Source organism: Hemicordylus capensis, chromosome 2 (genome assembly GCF_027244095.1).
Source record: "Hemicordylus capensis ecotype Gifberg chromosome 2, rHemCap1.1.pri, whole genome shotgun sequence".
Lineage (NCBI taxonomy): Eukaryota > Metazoa > Chordata > Lepidosauria > Squamata > Cordylidae > Hemicordylus > Hemicordylus capensis.
Window position 1 is genome coordinate 281,617,479 of NC_069658.1, and position 21,792 is coordinate 281,639,270.

At 44.4% G+C, this 21,792-nt stretch overlaps 1 protein-coding gene across 2 annotated transcripts in view; it reads right to left on the bottom strand.

Annotated features, from left to right (window-relative positions):
* Positions 1–7,645, bottom strand: part of EIF4E3 (eukaryotic translation initiation factor 4E family member 3) — a 45,038-nt gene extending 37,393 nt beyond the window's left edge. The window contains exon 1 of one of the 2 annotated variants that reach the window (XM_053299610.1): positions 7,628–7,645. Coding sequence is in view for 1 of the 2 variants with exons in the window: in XM_053299609.1 (XP_053155584.1) it covers positions 2,324–2,505 (182 nt within the window). In the remaining variant the exon portion in view is untranslated. Of the gene's footprint in view, positions 1–2,323; positions 2,689–7,627 lie in introns of those variants that run through there. The other variant, XM_053299609.1, reaches the window with a different exon arrangement.
* Positions 7,646–21,792: the final 14,147 nt, after the last annotated feature.

Genomic DNA, 21,792 nt, shown 5'->3' on the forward strand with positions numbered 1-21,792 from the left:
CATTTAGCCGATATGAATCAAAACAGAAATGATTCACTGATTCAATGAATGTATCGTGTAAAACAAAGATGTAACGGATATTAAAACATTGAAACAGTGGTGTTAGAAAATAATAATCTTAATCACAGTTGAAAACTTCATTGCTTCATTGGAAAAGAATTCCACAGATTACCGTAATTATGCGCTGTGTAAAAAAGTACTTCTTGTCAGCCCTAAATTTCCCGACCTTCAGTTTCATACGATGACCCCTACGCATAGTCAGCTTGTGGAATTCTCTGCCACAAGATGTGGTGACAGCCAACAACTTGGATGGCTTTAAGAGGGGTTTGGATAACTTCATGCAGGAAAGGTCTATCAAGGGCTACTAGTCGGAGTGCTATAGGCCACCTCCAGCCTCAGAGGCAGAATGCCTCTGAGTAGCAGTTGCACGGGAGTAACAGCAGGAGAGAGGGCATGCCCTCAACTGCTGCCCGTGGCTTCCAGTGGCATCTGGTGGGCCACTGTGTGAAACAGGATGCTGGACTAAGTGGACCATGGGCCTTATGGTTCTAGTGTTGTGATAAAGGGAGATAAAGCTTTTTCAGTCCACCCTCTCCACAATATGCATAATTTTATACACCTTGATCATGTCTCCCCTTAGTAACCTCTTTTCCAAGGTAAAGAGCACCAGATGATGTACCCTAGCCGAGACATGGTTTTATTATTTAAACAATTTAGTAATAAAAATGATATTGATGATAAAGAGTACTGTACAATACACTCAGATCAGAGACATAGTTGGACACAAGTATAGTAAGTGGCACCAATTGCCTTCATATGATTTCATTTGGTTTATTATTCCAAAATTGACCCACCATGCTGTTAAAAACCGAACTCTCCCTACCCCACCTTTCTGTACGATTGCAGCAGTTGCAAGCTTAAACACATAGAACGGTTGCCATGATATCTAGTTTGGTCCTTAAGCCCTTTAGGAGGAAACTTGCCAATAAAATGCAACTGGTCATAAGAACATTTCAGGCAACTGCTAGTTAATCAGAGAAAGCTGTTTATGCCTCAAGGACTCATTTCTTTCTCAGGTTACAAAATCAGATCTGTGAGGGAAAACAAGCCAACCACAGACTCTGACTGGACAGGGTTTGTATCAAATGACAAGCACAGGAATATTTTGGGGTTATAAAAGTGAAGGTATTTATATGTATTTACTTAAAATATTTATACCCCGCCCCTCCAGTACACTATTGCTTGGGGCGGCTCACAACAATAAAATACATACAGTATAAGGTATTCTCTACAAGGTAGAGAAGTAACCAAGAGGGAAGCATTTTTTTAAAAGCCAAAAAGCAGTATGCACATATAAACAAAGTTTATATGTAAAAAACCAATAAAAACAACAAATACTGATTGCAGGGATAAAGTGGTTTAGTGCAGGGATGGAGATGATGTGAGTTGTGCCCCAGCAACAGCAGCAGAGCCAGCCTCAGATTGGTCTTGCCTGGTCTAGTGGCAAGAGTAGTGGGGCAAAAGGCTAAGAGGCCCAGATTCTTCTTTTGGCAGCAGAGGCAAGTCTTTCTTTTGCACTCATAGCTACTCACAACCCCCCAGGTTTCCTCTGAATCTCACTCAGGACTGTAGCAGTTGAATTTCTGCCTGGCTCACCACTGTTAAAGGCACAGAAGCACGGACGTGAGGGGAGGAAAAAAGGAGTAATAATACCTATGGAGTGGTGAGGGATAGGTTCTCTGTGCATGCACAGAAACACATTTCTTCCAAGGGCTAAAGCCTAGCACTGAAATTTAAAAACATGTCTCGAGGCTAAAGGCTTGCCTTGGATTAAAGCCTAGAAAATAGGAAGGAGCAAACCGTATGCAGAAGGAAATTGAAAGGGGTCGGTGGAACAGATGAGACTAGATTACGACTGATGGGGTGGTGGGACACTAAAGAGTGACTCCAGCTCCGTCGGCGGGGGAGGGGGCGTTCAATGAAGGCGAGCGGCTCCTGGGGCCAGGGAAGTCCCCTCTCCTTGCCCTTGACAGAGCAAGGAGTTCACAGTGGGGGTAGGGCTCAGGAGTCGAGCCCCGCCGGCCGAACAAAGGCCAACCCGCCACCCTCCCCGCAGCCCGCTTCCTTCCCCCTGCAGGCCGAGAGGAAGGCAACCTCCGACCCTGGCTGGCGCGGGGGCCCTTCTTCTCCCCCCGCCGTGTATGTGAGCCCCAACGCCGGGCCGCCGAGCGGGAGCTGCCGGCGCTCCTCCTGCTGCCGCGCCTCGGCTTCCCCATCCGGTCTCCCCGCCTGCCGCCGCCGCCGCCTCTCGCCCCGCACTCACTTGTCGAGCCAGAAGGTCCAGGGCGAGTGCAGCGGGATCCCGCCGGACTCTGGCTCCTCCAGGCCGCGCAGTTGCTGAGGGTCGAGGTCTGCCTCGGCGTCCGCTTCGCCCTCCTGCTGTGGAGGCGGCGGGTGCGGGGGCTCGGGCGGGCCCGGCTGCCTCTCGGGGGGGCTGAGCGCCATTGCCCTGCGCTTCCTTCGGCCCAGGCTGAGTCAGCACCGCCTCGCTCAACTAAAGCCCGCCCGCTCGTCCTCCTTCTTGCATGCACAGCCGGCGGGCAGCAGGGGGCCCTGCCTGGCCGCCGAAAATCTGGCGCGTAGCCGTAGAGGAGACCTGGAGCAGCCCCAGACCCATCAGGCGTCTTGCTCGATTTAGCGCCTTCGATGCGCATCATGGCATTTTCTAGAAATGCAAGCCCCTGCCCCGAGCAGCTTACCCTCTAAAATGCGGTACAGAGTTGACTGTGAAGCCAACTTCATGGGAAGGAGATGGTGGCGAGGTTAAGCATGGGAAGAATATCCCTTCACTCATTTTATTCAGAGAGAGGCCGTGTGCTGTAGTATTTATAATGTTAGGAGGACTGGAGAGACCCAAGAAGCAATCTGGATGACACTGGGCCAGTCGTCATCTCAGCACAACAGCACTGCCCTGAAGTCCTTGGAGCAAGGATGGGACAAACGTAACTCTAACCATGCAGGGAGGAGACAAACTGCATCCTGGCTGGCCCACAAGGCTGAGAGACCCTGGAATGCTCTTACTATTATCTAGCCACCTAATAGCTCAGTGGGGAAGTAACCTGCCTAGAGAGCAGGAAGTGTTGTTTTGAATCCCCCCCCCCACCAGAATATGGGAAACTCCTATATCGGGCAGCAGCGTTATAGGAAGGTGCTGAAAGGCATAATCTCATACTGCATGGGAGATGGCAATGGTAAACCCCTCCTGTATTCTACCAAAGGCAACCACAGGGCTCTGTGGTCGCCAGGAGTCGACACTGACTCGATGGCACAATCTTTCCTTTCCTATTGTTATCTATTGACAGCATTTGAGGGGTTGGGGAGGAGGACGCCAAGACTATGTTTTTGCCCCCACCCTGGGTTACCTCTCTCTGGTCCTGTTGTGCAACATGTATAATAAGATGTACTTATTATAGGGAGAGTCGGTGATGTAGTTGCAAATTCAGAAGTGCAGGCGCTCTCCATGACAGCCCCCATGCCTATGCCCACCCCAACAGCCAGAGAGGCTAAGAAGTACCGACGCTCCTTTCCCTGCATGTCCCCACTCCACAACACTCCTGCTTACAGTGTAAGCCTGTGCATATTTACTCAGAAATAGGTCCCGCTTGGTTCAATGGGCCTTACTCCCAAGTAAGTGTACACAGGGTTGCAGCCTTAGCTTCAGAAGTGAAATTATGGTCATTTGAATAGTACTTTTGTATACAGTAATGCGTGTTCTTTCTTGTGTTGCCATTTATAGCAAACCCTGTTAGGTGAGCAGTGATGAAGAAACACATTTCCTATACTACGCTTTGATAACTGATGTGGAATCTGAACCCAAGCCTTTCAGACAAATCCAATATTCTATCAACACTCAGAATTAAACTTTTTAATACATGGTTAGTTCCCCTGCCACCATGGTGAATAGAAAAAGGGCAACAAAAGAGGTGCATACGGATGCAAATTTCAAACAAGTGTCTCACAGTCCAGTCCTGTGCATGTTTTCCGGGGAGTAAATTGCTCTGTACTTAGTGGGACTTGCTTCCCAATAAATGTGCTAATTCTTAACATTTATTTGGTGCCAGCATTATACTGTGCACTGATTTTAGAGTTCTTCAATAAATATTGGATAAGAATCTGCTAGAGATGTTTTAGGTATAAGATATCATTTTGGATAGAAGAATTGCAATTCTGTGTCTCATTGTGAATATCAGTTCTGAGGTAACAATGGTGGGAGAAGGGGCATCACTTCATCTCTTGCTTGGTTGCTTAGAAGTATATTGTGCATTTTGTGCACCACTGTGGGGAACAGGATGCTGGACTAGATGGGCCTAGGGCCTGATCCAGGAAGACTCTTATTGTGCTCTATTGTTGGAGATCACTACCACTTGGTGCAGCTGGCAGAGGAAACCTCACAAAAACGTCTACAGATTGAAAAAGAAACCCACAGAAAGCAATTATATTTATTGGCAGGGCTGTCCTTGCGGGGGAAAGCATGGCAACTGCCTGGGACCCACTCTTATTCCTGCCATTAAAAATAACTGGAAAGGGGCCCCATACTGGCTGATTTGTCTGATCCAGTCCCCTCACTCCACCAGGGCTCTCTAAGGACACCTCTGCTTTCAGTGACCCTATCTGTACGATGCAATGTGGGTTACTGGATAGCTGAGGGGATTGGATGTGTAATGAAGTGGACCTCTGGATGTTTCAAGACACATCCCTGGCCATATGTCTGGACACCTGCTGAAGTAATCAGATTGAGAGCCAATATGTAGTCATGGCCAGAGCTCAGCTGGTATGGGCAAGTTACTATCTCTCAGCCTAAACTACAACACAGACTGTTGTGTGGCTAAAATGCCACTCTGAGCTCTATAAAGAAACGGTAAAGGTAAAGTGTGCTGTTGAGTTGGTGTCGACTCCTGGTGACCGCCCTGTGGATGTCTTTGCATTATAGATGCCTTATACAGCCCTGTGGTTGTCTTTGGTAGAATACAGGAGGGGTTTACCATTGCCTCCTCCCGTGCAGTATGAGATGATGCCTTTCAGCATCTTCCTATATTGCTGCTGCCCGATATAGGTGTTTCCCATAGCCTGGGAAACATACCAGCAAGGATTCGAACTGGCAACCTCTGGCTTGTTGGTCAAGCCATTTCCCCGTTGGGTACTAATAAATAGAGGGCTGCTTTTTATATGAATTCAAAGTTCGCTACTTAGAATCGTATGACAGGCTTACAAGACCTAGCTCATAGTTTGTGCATGTGTTGAGTTTTTATAACTATTACTCTATTACTCTAAAGAAGTTACTTCAAGACTTTTGCAGGGATGATCTTAGTAATCTCTGGTGCAAATATGAAGTGTGTACAGTCACTCACTACCCTCCCTCCCATTTAATTTAGAGCAGTGATTCTCAAACTTGGGTCCTCAGGTGTTATTGGACTTCAACTCCCATAATCCCCAGCCTCAGTGGCCTTTGGTTGGGGATTATGTGAGTTGGTCCAATAACACCTGAGGACCCAAGTTTGAGAATCACTGATTTAGAGCATTTGTATGTTCCTGAAAACCTCTCTCAATAAACAGTGCATTATAGATGCCTTATACTGAGTCAGACATTATAAGTTCATCTAGCTCAGAAATTTCTATACTGACTGATGGTGGCTCTCCAAGATTTCAAGCAGGGGTCTTTCCTAGCTCTACTTGAAGATGCTAGGGATTGAACCTGGGACTGTCTGCACACAAAAAAGAGACTCTACCAGGCAGAGGCGTATCTAGGGAAAATAGCGCCTAGGGCAAACACTGAAATTGTGCCCCCTGTCCAAGCATCTGACACCCCTCTTTGAGATAACTTTACCATTATATCAGCTGAAAAATACAAGTCAAGCTCATTAATCTTTTAATATTTCAAAAACTATTTAGCAGTGGACTTAGCCAGACCAAAAAATGCTAGAAAACTACAATTTCAGTATGCGGGGGCTCATGAAATACCCAAATACTATGTGGAAGTGTACTTGGAAAACTAAACAGAAGTGCCTGTCTAATTCTCTACTATGCATTGTAGCATCACCATTACATAAGTTTTAAAAATCAATGGAGAATTTGACTTTTCCCAGATACTCTGTAAATAATTAAAGGATATGCAGAGTAAACTGTCACTGCTTGGAATATATTCTAGTCTTTCAGAAAGACAGTTAAAATGAGAGAAAGAGAGCAAGAAACTCCCACTGGGCCTTAATATTAAGGATTTCACACTGATTCAAAGACAAACTCACCATTAATAGCCATATTAGCAAGACATCACATTTAACTCACTTATCACAAGAAGCAAAGTAAGAGCAAATGAATACAGTCCTAGCTCATAAGCGTCAGCTCAGTATTCACAAGCCCTGATTCTCTGTACATAGTGCCAATCTGAATATGTGTACAGTGTCATATTATGTTTTTATTATTATTATTTTTACCCGTAGCCTCTTTGGAGGGCTTCCTAAAGGCTGGGTTTTTGTTTTTGTTTTGCAAAGGTTCCCCCTCACCCCGCTGGCCTCTAGGGCCTCTCAGGGACCATTTGAGCATGTGCAGTGGCCGTTTTTAAAAATAATATATTTTTTAATGCCACTGAAAACAAAATGGCCACCGCGCATGCTCAAATGGCCTCTGCAAAGCCTAGCATGACCTAGGGCCTCACAGAGGCCATTTGAGCATGCACAGTGGCCATTTTGTTTTTGGCAGCCATTTTTTTTAAAAAAATTAATTTTACAAAATGGCACCCCCTTTCAAGTGGCGCCCGGGGCACGTGCCCTGTCTGCCCTACCCTAGATATGCCCCTGCTACCAGGAGCGTAGGGAGGCTGGCAGCAGCTTGTGTGTGGCCATTTTCAACCCCATTGAAAAGAAGAGTGGAAACTCAGGCTTGTTACGTTTACTGAAACAGTAAACAAATGTCATGAACTGAACAGTTCAAATGTCATGCTTCTTCTCTAAATGAATATTGTGAAAATCTTTACAGTTTCTACCACATAATGTTCACTGTATTTTTCTTCTGTCAGTGGTGCCTCTTCTGTGTTGCCAGCTTCATTTGTGGCTGTTTGAGTGCCTTCAGAGAGGATCTTACTGGCAGCTACCTACAGGGCATCTGTTCATTGAAATGGATGTTGTGTTGGTTGGAGGGGAAAGAAGGCAGGTTCGAGAGAGGTGTTGAAGCTCACAGCAAAGCCAGCTGGTCTCCTTCCTTCTTTCTTCCAGCCACTGGGCGCTATTCTAACAGTTAACATGGAAGCTCTGCTGGCTGGTTGGGATGCTAGGCAGATTAAGGGCAGCTTTTGCAGCTTCGTCATGTGGGCCAAGGCAAGCTTTGTCATGTGATCTGCCTTCCTCCAGCTATAATGCTTTAGTCCTACAGTTTCTGGAAGAACAGCTCCTTTATTTGTGAAACTAGCCCATTGCACAGAGTTTGATCATTATGGCTTCATATTGTGCTGCCAGCAGTTTCGCTCTTATTATAAACCTCTTAAATTCAGTTGGGTACTAGTGTCTTGGATAATGGGACCAAATAATATAAGATTCTGAAAGCATACTGAGGATCTCAACAATTTCCTACATACCTCTTCTCCAAATAGTCATCATCAAGACTTGTTTCCTCCTTCAATACATTAAATCAATGAAAAAAGTAACAAACTACCTGTAAAAAAAGAAGATAAATGTTAGGAGATAGGATACTCAATTGTATCGTGCAGGTGCAAATTTTAATTGCTTTCCAGTTGAATAAAATCTTAAACACTAGTGGCATTATATAGTACTTCCTATTTAATTTACTAGTGTTCAGACAGAAGGCAAAATATAAAGGCCATGTGCAATGATTTTGATTTCTGCATCCAGTTGTGCTATGTTGTCTGTGAGACCTTTGTTCTTAATGATAGTTGCCTGGCATGCACAGCCTGCATTTTTGTGTGTGTGTTCAGTTGAATAACTTTGGTTTCATATTTCCAGAAAGGGGGGAAAGAGCAAATGAGGACTTGAATGGCAATAAAAGAAATTATCCAGTTTTTGTTAGTTTTGGCTTTCCAATCCAATACATAGCTCTACTGGTACCTTTCTATAGTGCATCTTGGAACATACTTTGTTTTGCAGTATAATAACCATATTGGGGGTAGTGATCATGGTTGTGGGATCTTGTTTTCACTATAGGATCGAACTGATGAACAATGGCCTGTTCCAACTCTGAAACTCTTATGATTTCTAATTCTATATGTAAAACCTTATATCTCCAATATTCTGTGATCAGTCATCATAAGTATCCTGTGAGACAGGATAACATGAATGGTTTCCTGGGTCATGTAAGAGCTAGATAATTAGCCAAGATGTTTGGCCATCAGTAGAAATGGTTGAAGTGGGGTGCCTGACATTCACCAACAGAGAGCTGATCGACATGGAGGGATTCATAGTCACTGTGCGCCCCTCCCCCCCATTTTTGTATCTTGCATACTTACCTTGCATCACCTGTGTGGAGGATTCTGCTACTGGCTGCTGAGAAAGGAGGGATTGTTTAGCCAATATACTTTACTGAATACAGTTTTCAATAGTGTATGGGAAGGAACATGGGAGCACTTGAGGTGGGAACTATGCCTCATAATTCAAGGCACGATTCCCCACCCCTGCTTCGTTGGGATGTGGTGTTCTGTGTGGGATGTATTATTCTTCCATTTGGAAGAATGGAATTGAGATTCCTGTTCAGTATTTGTGCCTGAAGTCCTATGATAAGAGTACTTTTAAGGATTAGGAAAATAGATAGTGATAGATTAGTGACAGCAATATGCTCTTCTGGCTTTGCTCTGAGACAAAGTTCTCTCCTTGTGCAAAGTGCCCTTTCACCATTATTCCCACAAAGTCCCCCCTTGTGTACTTTAAATGTGCACAATATTACAGGAGACCACTGTGATATAGGCTAATTCTGTGCACCCTGTCATCTGAGTTAGGGGTTCCCTGGCAGAGGTTTATATGCTGTGGATGTTGTGCTGTAATTGGCTGTGGAGTTAGAATCATATGCTCCGTCATGGCTATGTGGAGCACAGAAATGGCCCAAGATCTTTGGCTGACTGAGGTGAGACACCGAAAGCTGCCCCTGCCTCTGGACCAGCCTCACCTGCCTGCTGCTGGTGACCAGTACAAATACCATAAACATAATGATGTGTGCCTTGTACCCAGTTTTGCCCAGTTACCCCTGCTAACTGGGCAAAAGAGGCACCTTTTACCGTAGTGATTCTCTTTATTTAGCAGGGGGAGAGTAACTGGCCCTATCCACCCCCAGCACAGTACTTCCAGTGACTGTTGCTGGTGTGTGTCCTATGTTTCTTTTTAGAATATGAGCCCTTTGGGGACAGGGTCCCAACTCATGTGTTTGTTATTTCTCTGTGTAAACCACCCTGAGCCATTTTTGGAAGGGCGGTATAGAAATCTATTTATTTATTTTATTTTATTTTATTTTATTTATTTTATTTGTACAGTTATGATGTCAATGCTGAGGCAGGTTTTGCTGTATTATTTATTTTATATTTATTCAATATGAGTGAGTTTTATTAGCCTACTTTCCTTAAAGAAAGGAAGCTTATGAGAAGCTTATCACCCGGCATTCTGTGTGTGTATGTCTGTGTAGTCCCACTATCCTCACTATCAACTTCGCAATGCCTGATATGAACCAAATTTGGGACACTTGTAGGGACACATAGTGACACTTCAGTGCTGTAGTTTGTGATGATATTATCCACCCCATTCAAGATGGTGGATGTATGAATGTTTTAGGTGTAACTGGGCTAACTTATGAACCACCTAACCAATCTGAACCAGATTTGCTACAGCTGTAGGAACACATAGGGAAGGCTCAAGGGCATAGTTTGTAGTGATGTCATCCACCCCAAATCAAGATGGTGGGTGTGTGAACATTTGAGGTGCAAGTGGGGTAACTTGTGGATGGCCTAACTGATGTGGACCAAATTTGGTGCAGTTGTAGATGACACAAAGTGACAACTCAATTATATAGCTTGTGATGATGTCATCCACCCCAGTTCAAGATGGTGGATATGTGACTATTTAAGGCTGAAGTGAGCTACTTATGAAGATGGTAATTATCAATTAAGATTATAGTGAAAGGAAAATAGTCATATGAGTTCTTAACAGAACAATTTGTTATTCTTGATTTCAATCCCAAGCTCAGTGGCTCTAATGGTTACTTATTATACAGCCCATTGTTTGATTTTATCATACAGGGGACTTGCTGAATGGACCAGCAATCACTGAAACTAATTACTGTTGGCAAAAATTAATGATTCACTGACTGCACAAGCATTGTGGCTGGGAAGACATCAGTACCAAATAGACTTGTGGCTATTCGTGGTAGTAAAATCAAAACAAAACAGAAGCATGAAAATAAAGAGGTCCATCTTGACCCATGTTGTTATAATTATGAATATGATGACAGATAATGGACTTTAAAAAATAAACACCTTCAAAGCACACACATGCATACCTTCTCTCTCACTGCATTCCAGAATTATTGGGTGGTGGGTTTTTTTGGCAAGGGCTTTCCCATCTAGGAGAGAGCATATCAGCCGATCTGTTCAGTACAGGTTGTCATGGAAACAGAATAGGTTTTACAGATAATGGGCATATATGGGGTGCTATATGTAGTATGTAATAGGTTCTTTGTGTATTCTTATTGCAGAAGTTTATTAATAATACAGTTGCTTACATAATTTTAACATTTGGTTAATGATCTCTCCACTATTATTACGAAAGGTGAGCCCAGTTCTGCAAGGTGCTGGTTGTATTGAACTGAGTCTCAGACATGACTCAGTATGAAGTCAGCCAGCAAGTACAACCACACAATGGAACTGTTTCACAAAAGAATTGTTTAGCTTTATTCTGCTGTACGGTGTGGCTTCTGAACCTATGTAAAAGTTGCTGTTGATCAACACCATCTGAAGGGCCACAGCAAGCTAGTCTCCATTCTTTCCCTACATGAAGCGTAGCCCTTCACAACCCTAACCCTAATAAGGTATGTAAATTAAGAAGCATGCACACAATGCAGAACAGGTGAACAGGTGCTGCAGGTCTGCCAACAGCTGGCTTGGCAGTGGCTCTCTGCCTCAGCTATCTGGAAATGAGGCTGACATTGATCCCAAGTTCCTTATTTAATATTTCTTATTCAGCCCTGTTGCCTAGCTTTTTATATGAAAAAAGATTCTGGTTCATTGCTCAATAGTTCCTAGTTTCTCATTCAATACATGCAATGAAATCAGTGACTTCAGCATGCCAAACTCTGCATAGGATCAGGGCGCAAGAAGTTCAGATGCAGCCTGACTAAAGAACTGAGCTTTAGATAGCTCTACACCCAAAGTAAGCTTTCGGTGCCTGGCTGCACATTATGTATCCATTCCAGCTTGAGGCTGTGCTCTGTGTAGTGCCCTGGCATTGTGGATGACCCAAAGTTCCATCATGGTGCAAAGTGCAAATAGCAATTTGTGAGCCAGCAAAGAATGAAAGAAAAAGGAAGAATCCTGTGCACTTTATAAAAACTATTATTTAAGGTGGCCATTAGAGGGAGCTTTGGTAGTTTTATGAATGGAAATAATGCAGTTTTCTTTCTTTCTTTGGTTTCTACCAAGACTTTACAGCTATTGAAGCAATAGTTTGCTATTTTGTTTGTAAATAACCCATTCAAAACATTCGCAACAAATATATAAAAATACTTTTACTTTACAAAAGCTCATCCCCCAATGGAAACCAGTAGTTATAAGAACATAAAAACAGCCCTCCTGGATCAGGCCCAAGGCCCATCTAGTCTAGCATCTCATTTCACACAGTGGCCCACCAGATGCTGCTAGAAGCCTACAGGAAGGAGCTAAGGGCATGCCCTCTCTCCTGCTGTTTCCCCCCCGGAAACTGGTATTCAGAGGAATCCTGCCTCTGAGGCTGGAGGTGGCCTGTAGCCCTCAGACCAGTAGCTGTTGATAGACCTCTCCTCCATGAAGCTACCCAAATCCCACTTAAAGCCAAACAAACTACTAGCCAATACCACATTTTCTGGCAGAGAATTCAACAAGTTGATTATGTGTTGTGTGAAAACGTACTTCCGTTTGTTGGACCAAAATTTCTTGGCAATCAAGTTCATGGGATGACCCCTGGTTCTAATGTTATGTGATAGAAAGAAAAAAATCTCTCTATCCACTTTCTCTACAACATGCATGATTTCATATTTTCATTTTTCATTTCATGATTTCTATCATGTCTCCCTGCAGTCATCCTTTTTTTAAACTAAAAAGCCCCAGGTGTTGTAGCCTTGCATCTTAAGGAAGGTGCTCTAGGCCCTTGACAATCCTGGTTGCCCTCTTCTGCACCTTTTCCAGTTCTACAATGTCCTTTTTTAGATGTGGTGTACGCAGTACTCCAGGTGTGACTGCACCCTAGTTTTGTATAAGGGTATTATAATATTAGCAGTTTTATTTTCAGTCCCCTTCCTAATGATCCCTAGCATGGAATTGGCCTTTTTCACAGCTACTGCACATTGAGTCGACATTTTCAGCGAGCTGTCCACCACGACCCCAAGATCCTTCTCCTGGTCAGTCACCGACAGCTCAGATCCCATCAGCGTATACCTGAAGTTGTAGGTTTTCACCCCAATGTGCATCACTTTACACTTGCCAACACTGAACCACATTTGCCATTTTGTCGCCCACTCCCCCAGTTTGGAGAGATCCTTTTGGAGCTGCTCACAATCTATTTTGGATTTCACTACCCGAAAGAGTTTAGTATCATCTGTAAATTTGGCCACCTTGCTGCTTACCCCTACTTCTAGATCATTTATGAATAAATTAAAGAGCACTGGTCCCAGTACAGATCCTTGCGGGACTGGTTCCAAAAGTGCCACCGTGCTTTGTTATCATGTATGTCTACCTTAGCTGTGTTAACCATACCCTTATCATCTCAGTGAATTCTACAGCTCCTGTGTCAGTGAGATGCTGCAATTAAGCAATACAACAATTCAAAGGAAATATTTATACTTACTGTTCTATGTTTGTGGGTCAGTCTTTTGGGCCACCTGATTGGTCGAGGCAGGGAAGTTCAAAGGAAGGGAGATTAATAGCCTGAGTTTGTTTTGCCTGTAAAACTCTTCCTGTGAAATATCTTCTTAATATCTGTGTATGCTGGCCTCAGTACTTTTGTGACATCAGCAACAATTACAGCAATTCCATCTCTCTTTTCATATCTATTTGCATAATTAAACCCCCACTCTGAGAGCCAGATACTTGTTATTCCAAGCTGCTTAATCACAAGATTACCTAGCAACTGACTGTCCCTCAATTCAGATGAATCTTGTCACATGGTTGAGGCCTTTGGTCAGTTGTGAGGGAACTATATTCCTACACCACCTGATATTCAGAGGGGAGGTACAACAGAATAAAAAAGTAAAATGGTAAAATAGGGTCTAAACATATCTACACACACTTGCATGTGCAACACACTCTCTTAATTTATCATGGAGTTGAGGATCCCTGCCATATTGCAAAATCAATGCTTTCATGGCTCTCACTTATATCAATAAGATGTTCCCAGTCCAAAATTGTGTATACATGAGTAACTAATGATGCACCTAATTTATTACAGGACATAAAAGGCTCACCTCCCAAGCAGGGGTGTAACTATAATAGGGCAAGGGGAGACAGTTGTCTGGGGGCCCACTGCCTTGGGCCCCCCCCAGAGGCAAGTCACATGACTGACTCCCCTAGCCGCACACGCGCCAGTGCAGTTATATTCATCCTCCCAAATTGATGTGAGTGACCTGGAGCTACCAGAACAGCATGTCTTTCTCTAGTACCATTCAATGACTTGCATAGTCCACAATTTACAAAATTGGATGATGTTCTATTGTGGCACATATGTGTAAATGTTTTAATAAAATAATAATAATAATAATTATATATATATATATATATAAACTATGCTGTTTGTTACCACTATTCAGCCTCATTTAAGATTTCTTTACTTCATGAGCTGAGCTGCAGTGGGGGGGGGGCATTTTAAAATCTTGTCTCTGGGCCCACTCCAACCTTGCTATGCCCCTGCTCCCAAGGAAGGGGATTCTTAACTAGAGAGGAGTAATAGTGTTAGAGCAAAGTAATACTAGAGCTTCTGAGTGCAGCAAGCTACTTATAACTGGACTAAGAAGCTTACTGTGTCTTTGTATCTGCACAAGCTCTTTAGCTGCAGTCTGTAGTTGTTGGGTACACACACAGGCATTGTGGCTGTGATAAATGATGGTAGGTAAGATTTATATATTTAAGCTATGATTAAAACATGGATCCTATAGAACCTTGATCATTAGACTTTAAGAATTCCATCTAAGGGCATTTTAAACATTTATTTATGTAATGAAGAAATGTTTAAAAACTGCTGCTTATATCTACTACTATGAATATTTATATACTGCTTTTCAACAAAGGTTCCCAAAGCAGTTTACATAGAGAAATAAAAATAAATAAAGATGGCTCCCTGCCCTCAAAGGGCTCACAATCTAAAAAGAAACATAAGATAGACACCAGCAACAGCCACTGAAAGGATGCTGGGGTTGGATAAGGCCAGTTGCTCTCTCACTGCTCAATAAAGAGAATCACAACTTTAAAAAGGTGCCTCTTTGCTAAGCATGGGAGATTCTTTAGTTAGCAGGGGGGGTTAAGGTATGTTCTTTAGTTTTTATAGTTCTGTTTTTAGCTTTTTATTAATAACTTTTAATGTGAAACTTTTTAAAAAGGTAGTCACACATCCAAATTCAATCAAAAACAAACCTTGCTTAGCAAAGGGGGCAATTCAAGCTTGCTATTGCAATACTGGACCGGGCCTCACGATCAGTGAGACCCGGTTTGGGGTGGGGAGTGGGGAGAGCGGGCTAAGCCTGCTCTTCCCACACATGAGCGGGGAGGGAGCCTTGGGCGGCCGGATCGACTGCCCACACGATTGCCGGCTCCGTGATGGAACTGGCAGGGGCTGGGGGGAGCGGGGGCCAATCTTTGTGCGCAGGGCATGCTGGCAAGACCCCCAGAGCCAGGAGGCGGCTTTTCGCCTCCCCTCTGGGGGTCTCCTCGTGAGTAGGCATGGTGCGAAGCCGCACTGTGGCTACTCATGATCTAGAAAACCAGGTTTGCGGAGTGCTCGCTCCGCAAACTTGGTTTAAGGGCAGGGGTTCTTGAGCACGTTACCCGCTCTAGAACCACCAGGCTCGCAGCTGAGCCCGGTGATTCTTACGCTCTGCAAAAATCGGGCTTGGCTCTCCTAGCCCAATTTTTGCAGATCGTGAGAATAGCCCCACTGTCTCTCCACCAATTCTTAGCCCATTGGTCAGGCGACGTCCTCACTACTAATATTGTGTAGTTACTTCTGATGGGTACCAAATATGTGTAAAATTATTACTTTGCGGTGCTCTGGGAATGATTAGCAGCTAAAAGGACTATGCCAACCATCTGGAAAGCAAAACCTCCATCCACCATCCTGTCAGTCTTCAGAGCAGCAGCAGCAGCAGCAGTCTATGGCTCACACTGAACATTGTAAAATGCTTGCAAGATGATACATCCTGCCTTGCTGCTGCTTCTGCAGTATCCTGTTGTCACAGGGGAGCTGTTCCACAAAAGATGAGTCTCTAAAGAGCGGCATGTTGCCTGTGGTGCAAAGGCATCCAGCTTACAAAAGACAGTGATGAAACTGAGTATCAGCTTATTCTCCTCATTTTCCTTTTCTTCTGTCACTCTATTGAACAAGCCTTTTAGGAGTGCTCTTTGTGTTGCACAGGACTATAACAACTTTCAGCTAGTGGAATGCATGGAAGTATTCGCAGGCATGATACACTCACATCTGGTTGTTTTGAGTCAAAATAATCTCCCACTTAATTATGGAGAAGAATAGAGAACCCAATCCCGATGGAATCAGTCAGCTCAGATGGAGAAAATGAGATGTTCTTGCTGTGGAGAAGGTTGACAGGCAATTGTGAGCACTTTGTCAGCACATAATTTAGAATTAATCCACTCATTAGAAGAAGAAAAGGGTAATTCCTCCAGAACAGACTATAGTCTTCCAGCATCAGGTTTTAGCAGCTTTGAGACGAAGGCAGTCAAGCATATGGGAGTAAGAGTCCTGGTACGCACTAGTTCTGGAGGAATGAAGACCAGAGTCAAGTGGCATGGATGGCAACAAAGGGGAACATGGGGGCATCTCCACCCCCTACAAACCAACCAACCAACAAACAAAGCCATGACAAAGAAGAGTGCCATCACTCAGCTGGTGCACCCATTTCTGTCTCACGTGACTGGGCTACAGTTACCCAGGCTCTCACTTCATCTCAGTTGGGTTACCATAGCACACCTTATGTGGGGCTTCCCTTGAAGGTCATTTGGAGACTTCGGCTGGTCCAGAATGCAGCCGCAAATGATCTTGATGTGGGCGAGGCCCTCCCTCAGACCACCTTATATTACGTTGCAGCTGTACTGGTTGCTGTTCTGTATCTGGGTGTGATCCAAGGTACTGGCATTGACTACTACAGCCCTAAGTGGTTTGGAGCCACAATAGCACATGGAGCACCTTCTCCTACCAGAATCTCCTACCCCCACCCTACCAGAACTTTAAGGGAGACCTTCTTACCAGGGTTGTAGTAGCTATAATTGAGCAAGTGGGTTCAATGAACCTGGGCCCCCTCCAGCTCCCAAGGGCCCCCCAGCTCCATCCCTCCCTATTTTTTTCATTATCTCCCTCACTCCAAGGGGCCACCGGGAAGAGGGGCGAACACATAAGAACAAAAGGACAGTCCTGCTGGATCAGGCCCAAGGCCCATCTAGTCCAGCATTCTGTTTCATACAGTGGCCCACCAGATGCCTCTGAGAAGCGCACAAGCAAGAGGTGAGGGTATCCCCTCCCTCCTGCTGTTACTCCCCTGCAAGTGGTACTCAGAGGCATCCTTCCTCTGAGGCTGGAGGTGGCCTATAACCCTCCAACTAGTAGCCATTGATCGACCTCTCCTCCATGAAGTTACCCAAACCCCTCTTAAAGCCATCCAGGATGTTGGCTGTCACCATATCTTGTGGCAGAAAATTCCACAAGTTGATTATGTGTTGTGTGTGGGGGGAAAATACTTCCGTTTGCTGGTCCTAACCTTCTCTGTGGTTACCCCCTTCCTGTCGGAGATTTAGTTAGCACCCTCACTTTTTAACTTTTTGTTGACTTGTGAAAACCTGGCTGTTCCAACAAGCTTTCTCCCACCTTTAATTATTGATGCTGATGTTTTAGGTTTCAGTCTCAGTCTTTTAAAAATCATTTGTATATATTGTGATTCTCTGTTTTATTCCTTGAAACGATGTAAACCACTTTGGATTCAACAGAAGAAAGGCTATGCACACGATTGCCGGGGCAGGGAGAGAGGTGGGGGATGGGGGTGGGGAGGCAGGGAAAAACCTAGCTTCCCCCCAGATGATTGATGTCTGATGGTGGGGTGTGCAGATCGTGCACCCACACAAACTGTGCTGCTCCAATGCATCCTGGCCTCCAGATGTCTCACAGTACACCACACGACAAGTGTGGTGCATTAGGGGAATCTCCCACGAGTTGGGCTCTATGTGCCTGACTTTGTGTATGCTCAGGCTGTGTGCATACACAAATCTTGAACCTTTAACCCTGGCTAAAGGCTGGGATTAAAAGTTGGGTTAGGCAGGATGGAAGTGCCAGGATTGGCATCTATCCCAGCACTCCACACGAGCAGCCTAACCCCGGCTGGGCTGCCCTAGCCTGGGTTAGGCTGCTCATGAGAATAGCCTTATAGTATAATAATAGCTGAGAATATAGTATAATAATATAGTATAGTATAATAATAGCCTTATATAGTATAAGGCTCTACACATGATCCATGTGCAGAGTCAAAATGTCGTCTACAAGGAGAGCGGGTTTGATCCGCTATCCCTGCAGATGACCAGGCAGCCCTCCCTGGGCGGCCCGAACAGCTTCCCAGATTATTACAGGCTCCGTCACAGAGCTGGTTGGAGTGGTGGGGTTTGGGGGGCACCTGGCCCCCAGAAATCCCATAAGGCACCGCGCAAGTGCACAGTACCTTTTGGAGAACTCCTTGATGCCAGGAGCCTTGTTGTAGCTGTCTGGTTGTGGGGCTACTCATGAGTCGGTGTGTGGAAGAGCCACGCTGCAATAACACACGATCCTCTAACCTGCTTTTCAGGTGCGCACATGCTAAGGGTTAAGCAGCGGTGCTACCCAAGAGGGTTTGCCGCTACGCCACTGCTGGGAGCAGTGTGGCTCCTGGTGCACATTGAGAATATATATATATTCTCCCTATATTCTCTGGGCTCCCTTAGCCCAGTTTCCACTGAGTGTGAGAATAGCCTCTATGTCTGTGTGTGGAGTGGATGGTTAGAGAAATGAATATAAAGAATAGTTGTTGCCCCAACAGTCTTCCCTCCATTTTGGAATTAAGCCTTCCTTAGCCACCTAATGGCGCAGTGGGGAAATGGCTTGACTAGCAAGCCAGAGGTTGCCAGTTCGAATCCCTGCTGGTATGTTTCCCAGACTATGAGAAACACCTACATAGGGCAGCAGCGATATAGGAAGATGCTGAAAGGCATCATCTCATACTGCATGGGAGATGGCAATGGTAACCCTCCTCCAGTACTCTACCAAAGACAACCACAGGGCTCTGTGGTCGCCAGGAGTTGAAATCAACTTGACGGCACACTTTACTTTGTCTTTAGAATAAGACTATTCTATAGATAAAAGGCCTGGTGGAGGAGGGCCAGCCTAAACCACTTGCCAGAAAAGTAGGCTATGCAACCTGGCACAAAACTCTCTGGAGAAAAGCAGTGGGCCCCACTAGTGCTCCTGCATTCCAAATGAGGCTAAATCTCCATTTGGAGTAAAAAAAAGTTCCTAGTACAAATAGGCATCCTGGCAGACCAGCGGACCACATCTTAACGCAATCAGAGTAACTTCTAGCCACTTAATTACATTTGGCCCAATAGAGCCATTTTGTCCTTGCACCTTCATCTTAGTCATAGAGCCAATGTGAGTCCCAGGCCACTCAGTGAAGAACTCCTGTTCCTCTTGGATACTCATGTGAGGCCATACTGTGTCTCACCCCTGAACTAAATCACTGACTCCTTAGGCTGAAATCATCACACTGCACTAGAGTTCCTTCAGAGTTCCTTCAGAGATTCATGGCAGAGAAATGCTGCTCAAGACCTCAGTGGTTGTGGATATACATTTGAAAGCACGAGCAGTGTTTGCAGAAGGGAATAGTATTCAGTGAGCATTTTTCATGGCCTTCATGTTTAATTCTTCCTTCCTTGCAAACTTCCCCTAAAACCCTACATTCATCTATAACTAAACTCTTCATTTGCCAGCACACATCTACCTGCACAAACATTCCAAATGATAGAAAAATACTAAGGTCAGAATGAAGCATTCAAAATGACTTTAATAATACTGTTGTACTCTCTCTACTTTCCCAAATGGTAGGAAATCTATGGGGCTGGGCTATGTGGATTTAGCTTGGCTTCCTGCAGAGGAAAGAACTTGGTGGATTCAGTTCTAAGCACAGTGTTTGACTTCCCTTGGCAAAGAATATAGATTTCCTATTTGGAAATAAATAGCATCCAGAAGAGATTTATTTATTTTAAATAAATAAAATCAAATAAATAAACAAATAAATAAATAAATAAAATATTTGTATCAAGACTAGGGTACAATGCTTTACTTGAAGCTACCCAGAGACACTCTGGTTGCACACACTGTTGGATCTGTGCCTCTTAGGAACAGGTTCCACACACTATTCAAGGATCACACTGATTGCCCCTGCACTTTTGATGGCACTGTCTTTAGCTACTCTTTGAAATACATTGTTGCTAACTTGGGCAGCTGTGGGTGAAGAATCATTCAGCCTACAGTAATGACATCCATGTACTTGAGCAACTGTATAAAATGTGTGAAATGCCTCAAAAGCCACATAAACCGTTAACTGGCCCATAGGCAATGTGCTGTCAGAATGAAGTATGCTTGTAGATGAGAAAGCTAACAAGTAAAACCAGCTTGGATGTGCTTGTAGTAAGTTGGGAGGTGGCGGGGGGGGGGGAGTAAATTCAATTATCTCTTATTTTGCTACCAGGGTTTCCCAGGTTTCCTAATGCTAGCAGTGTCTAAAACTGCAAACAGAACAAAGCCACAGGTCATTGAAATCTATTTAGGATACATGACAAATTAACCTAAATTGCCCTGGATGAGTCTTCAGGCTAGAGTCTGACTCAGTAATGCAACACACAACTGTTTCTTTGTTTCAGATTTAGTGGAGTTTTATCACATTTGCAGTTGTGCAAAGTGGATGAGACTTTGGCCTCTTGGCATCAAAATTCAGAATTGGAACTGGGTCAATAGGCAGAATGATCTACCCCTGGGGATTGTGCATAGTCCAAATATCTGTATTATTTGCAGATAATCTCAGCAAAGATGAACAAGCAGGGATGTACTTATAATTGAGCGGATGGGTTCAAAGAACCCGGAGCCCCCAGCTCCTGAGGGCCCTCCAGCTCCACCACTCCCTAACTTCTTCATTATCTCTCTTACTCTGAGGGGCTGCCGAGGAGAGGGGCAAACATGGACCCCCTCTCCTCTATCTACACCCCTGTGAACAAGCTGTTAACTGTGTATTGAAGAAGACATTTTCCAAAGTTGCTTTTGAGAAGCTAATTTGGAGAAATCATCTACTCTGATAATAGTTCCCGAAACGTATTATATATTTATATGCAAGATTTGTAAGCTACCTTTCTGCCAAGAGGACTCAAAATGGCTCAATAAAATTTAACTAAAAACATAAGCCTTCATAAAAGAGAACCTTATGAACCATCCTGGCAGCTAAGATTGTGATCAGAAGGTTCCCAACTATGGTTTCAGCTGCCAGGCAGGTTTGTATGGAAGTAGGAGCATAGGAACATAGGAAGCTGCCATATACTGAGTCAGACCATTGGTCTATCTAGCTCAGTATTGTCTTCACAGACTGGCAGTGGCTTCTCCAAGACTGCAGGCAGGAATCTCTCTCAGCCCTATCTTGGGGAAGCCAGGGAGGGTAAGTAAGTAAGTAGGCAATCCTTACATAAGAACAGCCCTGCTGGCCCATCTAGTCCAGCATCCTGTTTCATACATTGGCCCACCAGATGCCGCTGGAAGCCTACAAGCAGGAGCAGAGGGCATTCCCTCTCTCCTGCTGTTATTCCCCTGCAACTTGTATTCGGAGGCATCCTGCCTGAGGCTGGAAGTGGCCTGTAGCCCTCAGTCTAATAACTGTTGATAGACCTCTCCTCAATGGAGTTATCCAAACCCCACTTAAAGTCATCCAAACCAGTAGCCAACACCACATCTTATGGCAGAGAACTCGACAAGTTGATTTATGTTTGTTGGACCTAAATTTCTTTGCAATCAAGTTCATGGGATGGCCCCTGGTGCTAGTGTTATGTGATAAAGAGAAATTTTTTTCTCTATCTACTTTCTCTACACCATGCATGATTTTATAGACCTCTATCATGTCTCCCTGCAGTCATCTGTTTTCTAAACTAAAAAGCCCCAGGTGTTGTAGGCTTGCCTCATAAGAAAGGTGCACTAGGCCCCTGATCATCTTGGTTGCCTTCTTCCTCTTTTCCAGTTCTACAATGTCCTTTTTTAGATGTGGTGACCAGAATTGTACACA